The sequence below is a fragment of the Garra rufa genome, chromosome 23 (assembly GCF_049309525.1).
Source record: "Garra rufa chromosome 23, GarRuf1.0, whole genome shotgun sequence".
NCBI lineage: Eukaryota > Metazoa > Chordata > Actinopteri > Cypriniformes > Cyprinidae > Garra > Garra rufa.
The window spans coordinates 4,497,458-4,515,000 of NC_133383.1; the positions used below are offsets into that span (position 1 = coordinate 4,497,458).

At 31.3% G+C, this 17,543-nt stretch overlaps 1 protein-coding gene across 1 annotated transcript; it reads right to left on the reverse strand.

Moving 5' to 3' along the window:
- Positions 1–851: 851 nt before the first annotated feature.
- Positions 852–17,482, reverse strand: ddx56 (DEAD (Asp-Glu-Ala-Asp) box helicase 56). The gene is made up of 14 exons (XM_073829998.1): positions 17,424–17,482; positions 15,665–15,826; positions 15,405–15,559; positions 13,443–13,613; positions 13,260–13,350; positions 9,194–9,435; positions 7,161–7,298; positions 6,910–7,023; positions 5,746–5,840; positions 5,056–5,132; positions 4,880–4,969; positions 4,690–4,795; positions 3,334–3,425; positions 852–1,158 (listed from the first exon to the last, which is right to left on the reverse strand). Exons 1-14 carry the CDS (start codon positions 17,478–17,480, stop codon positions 1,081–1,083), a joined length of 1,668 nt encoding a protein of 555 aa, XP_073686099.1. The 5' UTR covers positions 17,481–17,482; the 3' UTR covers positions 852–1,080.
- Positions 17,483–17,543: the final 61 nt, after the last annotated feature.

The window sequence follows — 17,543 nt, forward strand, 5'->3', positions numbered from 1 at the left end:
CATACATACATACATATATATATATATATATATATATATATATATATATATATATATTATTTTATTTTTTTTATAATAAAATGTGGATGCACATTTTGACAAAAATATTGGAATTATATCATTATATATTATTACATTTATTTGTTTAAAAATCACATATGTTAGTAATTGTGCAATTTTGTGGTGTACGACGGCATATTTTCTTAAGCTTATTTTGCGGCCTTTTAATTTTTCTTTTTTGCATAATATAACATTTTTTTCCCTGAATTCTTATGAGAACATGCTCATTTGTAAAAAAAATTATAATAATATTATTATTTTCTTAAGCTTATTTTGCTGCTTTTTAATTTATTTATTTTTTACTTTGCATAATAGTATTGAAAATTTTCTTCCTGAATTCTTATAAGAACATTCTCATTTGTAAAAAAAAAAATAAACAAAAATAATAATATTATTATATATAAATATATACAAATTAATTAACATTAATAAAATGTGGATGCACTATTTTGACAAAAAATATTGGAATTATATCATTCTATATTATAATTATTTAAAAATCACATTTGTTAGTTTGCAATTTGTAACATTTGTCATTTGTGCAATTTTGTGGTGTATGACGGCATATTTTCTTAAGCTTATTTTGCGGTCTTTTAAGTTTTTTTTCCTGAATTCTTATGAGAACATTCACATTTGTAAAAAAAAAATAATAATAATAAAAAAACGTGGATGCACTATTTTGACAAAAAAAAAAAAGAATTATATCATTATATATTATTATTTAATGGTCTAAAACAGCTGAATTTGTTGTAGCACCAAACCTTTATAAGCAAAATCAGACCACAAGACACTTTATGAAGTAGAGTGTTAGTATTAACAAAATACAATATTACATGTCCAGTATTCATCAAAATCATTTCATACATGCATTGGGACGGGAATCCTCACGCATGTCTGACTCTGATGACATTACAATATAGACCATGTCGTTCAGGATGACAGCCACAGTTCAAAGTGTCCAGATGAGTATTTAAGTCAAGATTTCCTCAACATCCCAATGTCTCTCTGGCTCTTTTGGCATTAGGATTTTCCAGCCTTTTTTTCACGCTTCTTCTTTGTGTAGCGAAAATTCTTAAGTGGATTGCCTCTGAAATTCTTCTGCAAATGCAACATAAAGTGCCATTAGAGGATCTGTTTTTATGCACAATTTAAGTCAACTACCCAACAAGGTTATTACCATTAAAGGGTTAGTTCACCCAAAAATAAAAATTTGCCCATTATTTACTCACCCTCTAGGCATCCAAAAATATCCATATTTAAAAGTAATAATCACTTTAATCTAGCTTGCGCCAACTGTGTGTGATTATTACGTTTTAAATATGGATATTTTTCTCACAAAAATGCATCGATTCGCTACAGAGGGCATTTATTCACCCCTGGAGCTGTGTGAGGCACTTTTATTATGGATGGATGCACTTTAGTGGAATTTTTTTGGACTGATGAATAGAAACACCTGCCATTATAAACTTTTGAAGTGCCATGATAATTTTTTATATAACTCCGATTGCATTCGTCTGAAAGGAGGAAGTAATATACACCTAGGATGCCTGGAGGGTGAGTAAATAATGGGCTAATTTTAATTTTAACTAAAACTGGGGAAAATAAATAAATAATTCTGTTTTTTAAATTTTAATGTAGTCGCCAAGACAACCAATTTTAAGCTCATCTTTTAAGTTTAAATTGAAGTAATAAAATAATCAATAAATAAAATACTACACACAAAAACACAAAACTTTAAAATTAAACTGAAAACAGGAAATATTTTTTAAAAATCTAATTTGTAATCATAAAAAAATAATAGTATATCAATACTAAAATTGCACAGCTGCCCAACTCTATTAAACAATATGCCATTATTACATCAATATGTGACCCTGGACCACAAAACCAGTCATAAGGTAAAATTTTACAAAACCGAGATATATACATCATATGAAAGCTCAATAAATAAGCTTTCTATTGATGTATGGTTTGTTATGATAGGACAATATTTGGCCGAGATACATCTATTTGAAAATCTGGAATCTGAGGGTGCAAAAAATCAAAATACTGAGAAAATCACCTTTAAAGTTGTCCAAATTAGGTTCTTAACAATGCATATTACTAATCAAAAATTACATTTTGATATATTTATAGTAGGAATTTTACAAAACATCTTAATGGAACATGATCTTTACTGAATTTCCTAATGATTTTTGGCATAAAAGAAAAATCAATAATTTTGACCCATGCAATGTATTTTTGGCTATTGCTACAAATATACCCCAGCGACTTAAGACTGGTTTTGTGGTCCAGGGTCACATACGTAGATAAAACAGTGAACAAAAACAACAGTTTAAGTAAATGAACGATTACTATTATCCTTCTTAAAGGCTAATTAAGATAAATCTCAACTAAAACTGCTAAATAAACACATTAAAATAGTTTTTTTTTAAATTAAGCTGAAATAAAATAAAAATGTTACATGAAAACATTATCTTAAATTAAATTTAATTGAATTAATCATTTAATTAAATTTATTAATTAAATTAATTTTTATGGAAAAAATAAATAAATATAAGAAGTTTAAATATATTTTAAAAACTACACTTTTTGCTCGGAAGACCAATTGTTTCATATCGTCATGTGACCATGATAACATCAAGACAGTTTTGCTATCATGATACCACGATATTGATAATATTGTTACATCCCTAATATATAAAAAATTAAACCCAATCAAACTGTTTAAGTCAGTGGTTCTCAATTCCAGTCCTCAAGCCCCACCGCTCTGCATGTTTTGCATGTCTCTCTTAGTTAACACACCTGATTCAAATAACCAGCTCGTTAGAAGTGAACTCCGTGCAGGAACTGTGTTCCGATTGACATGGTGCCTGCCCAGTGTTCATTGCTCCCTACTCCCTGAGCGGGGGAAATCTGTTTACTACACTTCGAAACATTCATTCACATATTTGCGCTACGCCACCGCATGCAGCGTCTTCACACACAGATGAAACTTACTAGAGAAGTGTGACATAAATGCATCTGTAAATAAATACAATTTAAATGTACGTCTCGAACGCTTTAATGACCTTCAAATGGAACATATACACTCGCTTCGAACTAATGAATAATGGCGGAATATCCTGTGATGTCCACTTCGAAGGGCAGTAACGTTGGAATAGGACAAACGTCTGAAGCGATAAGTGAAACACAAAATGTGCAGAGCGGTGGGGCGCGAGGACTGGAATTGAGAACCGCTGGTTTAAGTCAATAAAGGATCTGTATTCTCACCTTAAAGCTGCTCAGCATCTTGACGCCTGCTTTATTCTTCTTTTTCTTGTGTCGTTTCAAAGGATTGACGAGACTTTTCAGCGCTGTTGGGACTGAAACAGACATGAAAATGTGTTTTCACAAACTATTTGTCTGTGTGTCATATATACAGTCGTGGCCAAAAGTTTTGAGAATGACACAAATATTAGTTTTCACAAAGTTTGCTGGTCAACTGCTTTTAGATCTTTGTTTCAGTTGTTTCTGTGATGAACTGAAATATAATTACAAGCACTTCATACGTTTCAAAGGCTTTTATCGACAATTACATGACATTTATGCAAAGAGTCAGTATTTGCAGTGTTGGCTCTTCTTTTTCAGGACCTCTGCAATTGGACTGGGCATGCTCTCAATCAACTTCTGGGCCAAATCCTGACTGATAGCAACCCATTCTTTCATAATCACTTCTTGGAGTTTGTCAGAATTTGTGGGTTTTTGTTTGTCCACCTGGCTCTTGAGGATTGACCACAAGTTTTAAGATCTGGGGAGTTTCCAGGCCATGGACCCAAAATTTCAACGTCTTGGCCCATCGTGCTGGAAAATGCATTGTTCTTCACCAAACTGTTGGGATTGTTGGAAGAAGTTGCTGTTGGAGGGTGTTTTGGTACCATTCTTTATTCATGGCTGTGTTTTTGGGCAAAATTGTGAGTGAGCCCACTCCCTTGGATGAGAAGCAACCCCACACATGAATGGTCTCAGGATGCTTTACTGTTGGCATGACACAGGACTGATGGTAGCGCTCACCTTTTCTTCTCCGGACAAGCCTTTTTCCAGATGCCCCAAACAATCGGAAAGAGGCTTCATCGGAGAATATGACTTTGCCCCAGTCCTCAGCAGTCCATTCACCATACTTTTTGCAGAAGATCAATCTGTCCCTGATGGTTTTTTTTGGAGAGAAGTGGCTTCTTTGCTGCCCTTCTTGACACCAGGCCATCTTCCAAAAGTCTTGGCCTCACTGTGTGTTCAGATGCGCTCACACCTGCCTGCTGCCATTCCTGAGCAAGCTCTGCACTGGTGGCACTCCGATCCCGCAGCTCAATCCTCTTTAGGAGACCATCCTGGCGCTTGCTGGACTTTCTTGGACGCCCTGAAGCCTTCTTAACAATGCAGTGGAAAGTTTTTTTTGTGATTAAGTTAATTTTCATGGCAAAGAAGGACTATGCAACTCATCTGATCACTCTTCATAACATTCTGGAGTATATGCAAATTGCTATTATAAAAACTTAAGCAGCAACTTTTCCAATTTCCAATATTTATGTAATTCTCAAAACTTTTGGCCACGACTGTACACAGATCAATATACAGGCAGCGAGTTCTTACTCAGGTAATCGGGCACGTTTTTCAGGTGAGGTTTGATGACGGCGGGATGAAGGTCTTTGTCGTGTCGTAGCAGCTGCAGGTCTCTGGGATTGTCTTCGAAGTATGTCTATCACACAAACAGAATCAATTCCACCGATCATTCAACATTAGAGATGAACTGGTTCAAACGAACTGGGATTAGATCACAAACCTTGAGTTTCTCTGAATTGAGCAGCTCTTGTTTGATCTCCTTCAGTCTGGCCTCCTTCACCGACTGCTTCGTCACCGACCTCATGGCATCCTGAGTAAATTAAAGCACGAAAGAGATGGTTCAGGTCAAGCAAACCACAAACTGAGCTCTAGTGCTGTGTGAGGACACAAACATACCCGACATCTGTATCTGAATCCCTCAATTTCCTCCATTTTGAACCCGTACGGCTTCAAAACACTGTCATGTGTGCTGTCTGAAACCAGATGAGGAATAATTGAAAATGTATAGAAAATATTGAATATATATATTCAAAGGGGCTATATTTTACACAATACCAGCATTCTATTTATAATAATAGAGTTTAATGTTAGTTAATAATAGGTTTTTAATCATTAAATGTGACCCTGGACCGCAAAACCAGTCATAAGGTTAAATTTTACAAAACTGAGATGTATACATCATATGAAAACTCAATAAATAAGTTTTCTATTGATGTATGGTTTGTTAGGATAGGACAATATTTGGCCGAGATACGTCTATTTGAAAATCTGAAATCTGAGGGTGCAAAAAAAATCAAAATACTGAGAAAATCACCTTTAAAGTTGTCCAAATTAAGTTCTTAACAATGCACATTACTAATCAAAAATTACATTTTGATATATTTACAGTAGGAATTTTACAAAAAATCTTCATGGAACATCATCTTTACTGAATTTCCTAATGATTTTTGGCATGAAAGAAAAATCAATAATTTTGACCCATACAATGTATTTTTGGCTATTGCTACAGATATACCCCAGCGACTTAAGACTGGTTTTGTGGTCCAGGGTCACAAATAAATATCCTCTGAAACCTTTGACTTTTACCTCCAGTAAGAGCATTTTCAACCTCTGTGAGCTTGGTCATTTCTGTATGCGATACAAAGGACAGTGCAGTGCCGGAATTATCTGCACGAGCCGTTCTAAAGAAAAGCAGGAAAAATCATCATTGTTTTTGATAAATAAAAGTATAAAATAAAACCATCAGAAATAACTTTTCATTAACTAAAAGCTGGGAAAAAAAGTATATATATATCCATTAAACTACATTTCTAACCATATAAACTACTGTTCAAAAGTTTGGGGTCAGTACATTTTCTTTCTTTTTTTGAAAGAAATTAATACTTTTATTTACCAAGGATGTCCAATTAATAAAAAGTGATGGCATAGATTTACATTGTTAGAAAATATTTATATGTGACACTTCAGACTGGAGTAACAGCTGATGACAATTCAGCTTTGCATGACAGGAATAAATTATATTTTAAAGTATATTCAAATATTTTATATTGTAATAACATTTTGCAATATTACTGTTTTTTCTGTATTTTTGATCAAATAAATGCAGCCTTGGTGAACATAAGAGACTTTAAAAAAAACACATTACAAGCTTACTGACTCCCAAACTTCTGAGCAGTAGTGTACATGTCAGACACAGAAGAGATAAATAAAAGAATTCTACAAATTTCAATTTTTTCATCTGAAAGTGAGAGTGTATGCAGATAAAATGAATTTTTTTTAGTTTGAAAACTTTTCAGACTATTATTTGTTGTTTTGTTAGAACTCAATAGAATTTAATTCCATTCCAATAATTCCAGAGTTAATACTGGTAATTCTCAGATTATATGTTCTTATAAATTGCACACAATCATATATTTAAATAAGATTTCTCAACAATATTGAAAAAAATATTTTGCATCAGTTTTTATAGCGTGGTTCACGCACAATTTTAAATTTCTCTTTTTTTAATTAAAAAGGTGTAAATGCAGTAATGACATTTTAACATTTCAAAACTTTGAAAACACATTCACTCAGATACAGATACAATATGGCTTTGAAAAATATGAAGTTATGATTGTTTTTAAAACAATTGTGAAAATCGTACAGAGATTCTGAATACATTATGAGGGTTAAAACTAAAAAACTGAAAATATGAAATTCTAGGCCACATTGAAATATAAATAAATAAATATAAAATAATCCTCTGCACACCTGCCGACGCGATGGATGTAGGAATCAACTGAAGTGGGAAAATCAAAGTTGATCACAGTAGACACGTTGTGGAAGTCGATTCCTCTGGAAACACCATATTCCTTGTCTTTTCCTCTGGGGAGACGAAATAAAAATAGTACTGATATTTCCAACATAGATCATTTCAACACACTAATCATTTTTAAGATCGGAAATGAAATAATATTTAATGTTCAAATGGTTTGTGCATCACAAATGCTGGGAACTCTTACTTTCTTCCAGAGTTCTTTTTCTTCTTTCCTTTCTCCTGCGTTTTCTGGGAACGTCCAGCGGGATTCTCCAGTCCCTGTTCGTCTGTGGCAATTATGTAGTTGTAGAAGCCTTGATTAAACTGAGTGATAATGTGACACCTGAAAAACAAAATACAACTGATTTAATGACATTAAATCCAATAAAAAGAACAGCATTCGTTACACATTTAACATCTGCAGTGTGTGTATTTATAAAATTATACATATTACTAGTAAAAAATATTTTTATTTATGTTTTACTTTTTGTTTTAGTTTCTTTCCATTTAGTAATTTTTGTGATTTATTTCTAATTAATGTTTAGTTTGTTTTTCATCTTATATTTCGTTTTTATTTAACAAAAATGTTTTTCATAATAACCTTGGAATTATATATTTTGAACTAGACTTTAACTTTTTGAAATCTTTTTTAATTTGAGTTTCATTTTTTATTTCCTTTTTTGTAATTTCAGTGCTTCAATTTAAACTTATTTTAACTGTTTATAATTTTCATTTAGTTGAAGCTTATTTATATTTTATTTTAATTTTATTTAACAAAAATGTTTTTAGTAATGATTTATGTTTTATTCAGATTTTATTTTTATGTTTTCCTTTTTGATTTTAATTTTGGTTAGTTTTAGTAATCTTGATGTATATGTTTTTGGCATTATTTTTACAATATGGTTTATTTGTTTGTTTTTAAAAATATTTCTATCTTAGTTTTACTTTTCGGTAAAAATTCTTTCCATTAAGTAATTTTAGCGCTTCAACTTAAACATTTTTTTCGTTTTAATTTTCTACTATTTATATTTTATTTAATTTTTATTTAACAAAAATGTTTTAATAATAACCCTGGAAGTGACTTGACACCAGTGATACTGAAGTATCAAAGTTTTTGTTTATATTTTGAACATGATTTTAACTTTTCATAAATTTTTAAATTTTATTTTAATTTAATATTTTCATTTAGGTTTCACTTGCAGTTTTAGTGCTTGAATTTAAACTTATTTCTAATTTTCATTTAGTTAAAGTTTTTTATTTAATATTTATATTTTATTTCAGGTTTAACAATTTTCTTTTTTATTTTAATTTTGGTAATTTAGTTTTAGTAATTTTGGTGTATGTTTTGCTTTTTTTTAAATATAGCCTCTATTTGTTATTTTTTATATTAATTAGTTAAGTTATTAGTATTAAAAACATTTCTATTTAAGTTTTACTTTTTGTTTCACTTTCTTTCCATTTAGTAATTTTAGTGCTTCAACTTAAACAGTTCTAATTTTAATTTATATTTTTTTTACATTATTTTACTATTTTATTATTTTTTATTATATTATTTTTTCATTTATATTATATTTTGAAATAGATATTAGCTTTGTCATTTGTATTTTTTTTTATAATTTTTAAATTAAATTTTAATATTTCCTTTTAGGTTTCACTTTTGCAATTTTAATGCTTCAATTTAAAAAATGTTTTTAGTAATAACCCTATAAGTGACTTGACACTAATTTTAAGTATCACAGTTTTTGTTAATATTTTGATGCATGTTTTAAAATATAGCATATAGTCTATTTTAAAAAAAATATTCTATTTAGGTTTCACTTTTTGTTTCAGTTTCATCCATTTTTTTCTTTTCCATATTTATATTTACATTTTATTTTTATGTTTTCCTTTTTGATTTTAATTTTGGTTAAAGTTTTTGTCATTTTGTTGTATGTTTTTGCCATTTTTTAGATATATAGTATATAGTCTATATAATTTTTTTTATTATTTATGTTTCAGTTTGTTTAGTTGTTAAATTAATGAAAGTGTGAAATGTACTAAAATAAAATGTTCCCCATTCCAATATTTTATTATAGTTAATGTTCTAAAACTTTACATTCAAAATCAACAAAAACATAATTTTGTTTATGGTTTTAGTTTTAGTTAACAATAATAACCCTGCAGATGGTGCACAAATGACAACTTGCAGCTTTAAGGAAGTGAACAGCGTGAGGTTTGATTTCTAATCTCCTCCCTCACCTGGAGTGCACAGGTAGTTCAGAGTTCAGGACACAAGCAGGAATGCTGAACTGCTCCAAAAACAGCTTGAGCCGGTAACAGCGGTCCACATCGCTGACGAATATCAGTGACTTCCCTCGAACCAGGCCGAGCTTCAGGAGGGTGTAGATGAGCAGGAACTTGTCCTCCTCCTCACATCGGACGCTGTACTGCTGGAGCTGAGAGCTGTCAGGCAGCTGAGATCCCTGGAGCTTCAGCGTCACCTACGACAAATCAAGAAAAAAACATCAGATCCAGCTAGGGGTGTGTGATATGACTATTTTCAATTGTGAACGATTAAAATGTCTCCACGACCTGCTTTTGAAAAAAAAATAATAATAATAGTATCGTGCTACAGCATGCCTCCGTCTCAATATACTGTACAACACGACATAGATTTACTCACGGGACACTGCATTTATTCGCAATCACAAAAGTGCATTATTTGCATGTGCTTTAAAGCCTTGCCGGTTAAATAAAGTTATTTAGTCCGTGCGCTGTTCTGCCATTCACTTCATGAGCGTGTACATCTGAAGAGCGCGCTAAAAGCTGGTCAAACTGGACTAAGCTATCTTTCGTGTCTGATTCACTAACACGGATAAAAACGCACAAGGGTTACATATAAACACAGTTGGTAATGACTAAAGTTAAACAGTTAAGAGAAAAACGGATGCACGCCTGTATATTAGATGCATGCAGCTCCTAAAGCGACAAAACTAAACATGCTGCCGACTGTCATTAAAAGGACAGTTCACCCAAAAATGTACTCACTCACATGTTGTCCCAAACCTCTATTAATTATTTTCTTTTGCTGAACACAAAAGAAGATATTTTGAGGAATGTGGATAACAGTAGCTGGTCCCCACTGACTTTGATAGTGGGAAAAAATTTTAGAGATGCACCGATTGCAATTTTCTTGGCCGATTTCTTGACCTGCCGATTCCGATTTTTGCCGATATTCCGATTTTTCAGTAAGTGTGACCTGCCGATTCCGATTTTTGCCAATTCCGATTTTTCAGTAAGTGTGACCTGTCGATTCCGATTTTTGCCGATATTCGGTTTTTCAGTAAGTGTGACCTGTCGATTCCGATTTTTGCCGATATTCCGATTTTTCAGTAAGTGTGACCTGCCGATTCCGATTTTTGCCAATTCCGATTTTTCAGTAAGTGTGACCTGTCGATTCCGATTTTTGCCGATATTCCGATTTTTCAGTAAGTGTGACCTGCCGATTCCGATTTTTGCCAATTCCGATTTTTCAGTAAGTGTGACCTGCCGATTCCGATTTTTGTCGATTCCGATTTTTTCAGTAAGTGTGACCTGCCGATTCCGATTTTTGCCGATATTCCGATTTTCCAGTAAGTGTGACCAGCCGATTCCGATTTTTGCCGATATTCCGATTTTTCAGTAAGTGTGACCTGCCGATTCCGATTTTTGCCGATATTCAGATTTTTCAGTAAGTGTGACCTGCCGATTCCGATTTTTGCCAATTCCGATTTTTCAGTAAGTGTGACCTGCCGATTCCGATTTTTGTCGATTCCGATTTTTCAGTAAGTGTGACCTGCCAATTCCGATTTTTGCCGATATTCCGATTTTCCAGTAAGTGTGACCTGCCAATTCCGATTTTTGCCGATATTCCGATTTTTCAGTAAGTGTGACCTGCCGATTCCGATTTTTGCCGATATTCCGATTTTTCAGTAAGTGTGACCTGCCGATTCCGATTTTTGCCAATTCCGATTTTTCAGTAAGTGTGACCTGCCGATTCTGATTTTTGCCGATTCCGATTTTTTTTTAAAGAACTGTAATGTACAGATTTAATTAAATTTTATAATACAATAAATTATTAAACATTACAGGATCTTTTTGCAAAATAAAGTGCTTTGTGCCTTCGAAAACATTAGAAATAAAATATAAGTAACAAAGCAGGCTTACTTACAAAAATCTACTTTTCTTCAATGAATTTTATATGGATTTTTTATTCAACATTAATTACAGGATCATCTCACAACAATAATTTTAAAAACAAAATTGCACAAACAGGTAGAAATAACAATACTAGTACTAAATGCTATTACTTGAGCATTAATGGCAAATTTTTCTTGATAAAGAGAAGCATTTCTGCCTTGTCACCGGTTAATCCAGCGGTACTACACTTCGTAACATTCATTCACATATTTGCGCTACGCCACCGCATACAGCGTCTTCACACCCAGATGAAATTTACTAGAGAAGTGTGACCTAAATGCATCTGTAAATAAATACAATTTAAATTCACGTCGCGCACGCTTTTATGACCCTCAAATGGAACATATACGCTCGCTTCGAACTATTAGTGTGTGCAGACGCTGTATGCGGTGGTGCAGCGCAAATATGTGAATGAATGAAAGTGTAGTAAACGTCAACGGATTTCCCCTGCTCAGGGAGTAGGGAGCAATGAACACTGCGCAGGGACCATGTCAATCGAAACACAGTTCATTCACAGAGCTTACTCCTAACGAGCGGGTTATCTGAATCAGGTGTGTTAACTAACAGAGACATGCAAAATATGCAGAGCGGGGGCGCGATCTACCACATGACTAGCCAAACTAAACAAGTGCTCACTTTCGACACTTTGGCGAGCTAAAGCTTAGACTAAAGCTTTAGCCGCTTTCCCCTTTTCAAACTGGGTTTGTTGTTACGAACGTTTTTGTGGTTGTTCCCTCACGTCGTATTTTTGGCCTTATAAATGTTACAAACTGCGATCTTTGTGTCATCTTCTTCACTCACACCAAAGACATGTTTACACGCGACTGTGAGTGCGCACGCGTGGCTGTGACGTAATTGCATGCGCCGCTGGCAATAAAAGGATCGGCTAGGAATCGGCAATAGGAGAAATTGACCGGACGGTCACCGATCCGGACCGATCATGCGAAAAATCGGCCGATTCCGATCACTAGCCGATCAATTGGTGCATCTCTAAAAAATTTAATAAAATACTATGGAAGTAACTGGGGAACGAGCAACTTTTTGGTTACAAACAGTACATTTTATGTTCAACATTTAAAAAAAAAAACAATCAGGAGTGAGTAAATGATGACAGAATTGTCATTTTTCGGGTGATGGTCGGCTAATAAAATAAAACACAAATAAAAATCACTCACTGCTCTTGACTGAAGAACTTTAATACAGTTGCTTTAATAAGAGTCAATGTGTAATTTGTGACCCTGGACCACAAAACCAGTCTTAAGTCGCTGGGGTATATTTGTAGCAATAGCCAAAAATACATTGTATGAGTCAAAATTATTGATTTTTCTTTTATGTCAAAAATCATTAGGAAATTAAGTAAAGATCATATTACATTAAGATTTTTTGTAAAATTCCTACTGTAAACCTATCAAAATGTAATTTTTGATTAGTAATATGCATTGTTAAGAACTTAATTTGGACAACTTTAAAGGTGATTTTCTCAGTATTTTGATTTTTTTGCACCCTTAGATTCCAGATTTTCAAATAGATGTATCTCGGCCAAATATTGTCCTATCCTAACAAACCATACATCAATAGAAAGCTTATTTATTGAGCTTTCATATGATGTATACATCTCAGTTTTGTAAAATTTAACCTTATGACTGGTTTTGTGGTCCAGGGTCACATTTATGTATATAGTGTATAGTGTTTTACTTATATATTTGTTAATTCAATTTCTTGAAACACTACTGCTAAATACACCTACTGTACCTGAAAATTAAAGCACTGTTTGTTTTATTTGTAACATGTAGCCTATCTTTGTTCTTATTTTTTAATAACAAAGATAAAATAATGACAAAGATTTTTATCTTCGCCCACTTTGGCCTAAACATCTGCCATTCTTTTTATTTTATATTTCGTTACCATTTAAAGCTTTAGTTTTAAAATAGAGACATTTATTTGGCTGTACGGCTTAGACAACTTGCTAAATAGTAAAACCAAAGAATCCTGATAATTCTGAAAAAATCGTGATATGATATTTTTGCCATACGGCCCACCCCTAGATCCAGCCAAACACACAAGCTGCTGACGCTGCAGCACTCACAGGATTGTGAAGGACGAGCTCTTTCAGCGCTTGGACATCGTCATTCAGCGTGGCTGACATGAGGAACGCCTGGTAGATCTTGGGCAAATAACTGCAGAAATGAACACAGACAAATACTAAATGCAGGGTTTTATGAAGATAAATTGAAGACTTTTTAAAGACATATAATCACAAAACACGTACCACAACAGGCTTTTAAGGTCTGCTTCAAACCCAAAGGAGAAGAGAAGATCAGCCTCGTCGATCACCAGCATCTCTAGTGAAGACTGAAGCTGCAGGTTCTGGGCGTTTATGTGGGCTTGAACACGGGACGGGGTGCTGATCACAATGTCCGGCTTCTCCATTAAAATCGGCCTATGAAAGAGAAAGAATTGAAAAACATTTAATTGTACTTAGAATGAGTTTAAATTAACTTGAATAAGACTTAAAATGATTAATAATTTAGCTCAAGCTAAACCAAGTTTATTTAGGACTGGTTTGTATTGATAACTAGAATTTTAACTACTGAAAATGTTAAAGTATTAAAATAAAAAGCTGAAATAAAATATAAATATTAGAAGAAAAATATACACTAAAGGAAAACTAAAAATGTTGCAACTAACTAAAATAAGTTTAAATTTAAGCACTAAAATGACCAACTATATCAAACAAATAAAAACAAACAAAAAAATTGACCTAAATAGTCATATAAAATGACAAAAGCACATAACAAAATTACAAACACTTAAATTAAAATAAACATATAAAAATAAAACCAAATTCAAAATATTAAAAAAAACTATTATAGTATATAAATAATACTAAAATGACATTTTGAATTTCCAAAAATAGTTATATTTGACCTAAGTAATACCTTAGTCATATTTAACGTAGTAAGTTTTTTAAAAGATAAAACTAATAAAAATGGCAAAAGCACATAACAACATTACTAACACTTCATTTAAAACGAAGATACAAAAATTAAACCTTATTCTTAATATTATTAACAATTATTATGGTATATAAATAATAGTAAAAATAAAGATTATTATTTACCTAAGTAATCATTTTATAGTAATCATTAAAAAAAAAAAAAAGAATAGAAATGACAAAGGCACATAACAAAAGTTAAATTGAACTAAAATTAAAAATTGAAAAATTAAACCCATTTCAAAATCCTAATAAAAACTATAAAAATAAAATTATACAAACTAAACCTAATTCAAAATATTAATAAAAGCTATTATAGTATACAAGTAATACTGAAATGAAACATTTTTAATCTCCCAAAATAGCAATATTTTTCCAAAGTAATAACATTTATAGTAATAATTCTTGGCTAAAAAAAAATGAAAATATAAAAATTAAACCTAATTCTAAATATTAATAAAATTATTATAGTATATAAATAAAAGTAAAAATAAATATTTTGAATCTCCTAAAAGATTAATATTTACCCAAGTAATACATTTATAGTAATTTTTTTTAAAACAAAAAGAATAGAAATGACAAAGGCACATAACAAAATGAGTAAAAATATACTGAAATTTGAAATCTAATTAAACCTAATTCAAAATAGTAATACAAATTATAATAGTACCAACATGAAAACATAAAAATTAATATATCAAAATAGTAATATTTCACCTAAACTAAAATTAAATTTGAAAATATGAAAAGGAAACCCAATTCAAAATACTAATAAAACTATAACAGATATTATATTTCAATATTTCAAAATATTAATTTGATATAAAATAGTATATAAATAACGCTACAATTACTTTTAAATTAACAATTAAATAATCATTTTAATAATTAATTTTGAATAGCCCAAAATAGTAATATTTAAGTATTATTATTAAAAAAAAAAAACTAATAAAATAAACAAAAGCAAAAAATAACACAATTACTAAAACTTGATCTAAAATTAAAAATATAAAAATTAAACCTAATTTAAAATACTAATAAAAACTATAATAGTACATAAATAATATTAAAAATTAAACATTTCGAATCTCCCATTCTTCAATACTTTTAGAGCAAATACATACATTTGAAGACATATATAAGCAAATTTTATTCTAGGTCATTATATACACTACAAATATAATTCCTTCAGCCTTTTTATAAAAAAAATAAATACTTTGCTGTAGTAGTACTGACTTTTGTGCCGATATATCCGCTTTCCCAGAGATGTCAGCCGCTCGCACGTCTCTGCCGCAGTACGCAGTGAGCTGTCGGATCATGGTTTGGACCTGCTGACCCAGTTCTTTAGTCGGGACCAGGACTAGAGCTCTGACGGCCTGCTCACGTACAGTCTGGACACATCAGAGACAACAATAAACTTAGTTCTATATATATTTTAACTGATTCTGTCATTGAGACCCAAGTTGGAGTGAAAATAACTCAAAGCCACGGGTCACCTGTTTGGACGTGAGGATTCTCTGAATGAGAGGGATCGCATAGGCTGCGGTTTTTCCTGATCCGGTTCGAGCTCGGGCCAGCAGATCTTTCCCCTCGAGCGCCAGCGGGATGGCTTTCTCTTGGATGAGAGTGGGCTCAGACCAGCCTAAATCAGCCAGAGCCTGAGAAGAAAAACAAACATAGCTTCACATCTCAATCACATGTGGACAGCGGTATTAAATACATAAAACGTGTTTTGTGATATTATCATGCAGTGACAGAAATCATGTGAAGCACATCTGAAATTGATTTATATTCAATAATTACAGACATATACATATATGCATATATATATTTCACATTTTTTCATTTTTAAATTGTGTGTGCGTAATAACTATGGTTATTTTAACATGTATTATTGTAAAATTATATTACAAAAAAATTGAATATATATATATATATATATATATATATATATATTATATTATATATATATATATATAATTTAAATTTATAAAAAAATTTAAAAAATCTTATTTTCCAATTTTATATTTAGTTTTTAAAAAGAAAAATGTTATACATTTAAAATCATTAAAAGAAATAAAAATGTATTTGTAATTATGTAAATTACGTTAAATATATATGTAACACACACACACGTTTTAAATAAAAATGTGTCATTCCTTTTTATTATGTGTGTGTGTGTATATATATATATATATATATATATATATATATATATGTGTGTGTGTGTGTGTGTTAATAATTATAAAATATACTTTATTTGTAATTATGTAAATTACATGAATATATATATATATTTTTTTATTATTTACAAATATGTAATGTGCGTGTATAAACTATGGATATTTTAATATTACATGTGTTTTACTGTAAAATTGAACATTTTGTAAATAAATTAATTTAATTATATATATATATGTGTGTGTGTGTGTGTTAATAAATAATTATAAAATATACTTTATTTGTAATTATGTAAATTACATGAATATATATATATATATATATATATATATATATATATATATATATATTATATATTATATATTTTATTTACAAACATGTAATGTGCGTGTATAAACTATGGATATTTTAATATTACATGTGTTTTACTGTAAAATTTAACATTTTGTAAATAAATTAATTATATTTATGTATATATGTATATATTATATATATATATTGGGCTGACATTTTAGCGAGTTTGAAGTAAAAGTATTTGATGGACGTATATTATGTGTCGAGAGCATTCACTCTCAGTATCACTATCTCATTTTTGACAAAGGTTGATTTTAGAGGGGTTTTGCATCTGAACTCTTCATACATATATTTTACAAAAATACTTGTGCTTAGATTTGTAAATAACACACACACACACACACACACACACACACACACACACACACACACACACACACACACACACACACAGTTTTACTGTATTAACTACAGTATTTGGCCAGGAAGTATAGCAACTATACTAGGTATTTTTGGGAAACCTGTTGACACAGAAAGAAACATTGGCATAGATCCTAATAAAATAGAGAGAACACAAATAATACAATACTTCAGTAATCAATAGGAAATATATCACGTTTTCTATGTCAGAAATGACAGTGCTGCTGGTGTTAGCATGTAAACATAACGTTGATTCAGCCACGAACTACCTTCAAACAGCACAAAACAAACTGTTAATATCCTGCCGTGCGGTATTTCGAAGTAGACATACTTATATTATTAACACGATGTATATTTTACCTTTAAAAGCCGATCATCCAAGCCCATCTCATGAAACTGTACATTACCCTCCTCCATCTTCACACGTGTGTTGCGCACAGACGAGAGAGAGACGAGTTAAACCCCGCTGCGCCTCAGCGC

What these genes read in the sequence shown, in the direction of transcription:
- ddx56 (XM_073829998.1), bottom strand. Translation starts at nt 17,480, where the DNA reads ATGGAGGAGGGTAATGTACAGTTTCATGAGATGGGCTTGGATGATCGG. An exon ending in TACATCCATCGCGTCGGCAG is followed by an intron (nt 5,841 to 6,909) that starts GTGTGCAGAGGA and finishes GCTTTTCTTTAG; the next exon opens with AACGGCTCGTGCAGATAATT. An exon ending in AGATGCTGAGCAGCTTTAAG is followed by an intron (nt 1,159 to 3,333) that starts GTGAGAATACAG and finishes TTGCATTTGCAG; the next exon opens with AAGAATTTCAGAGGCAATCC.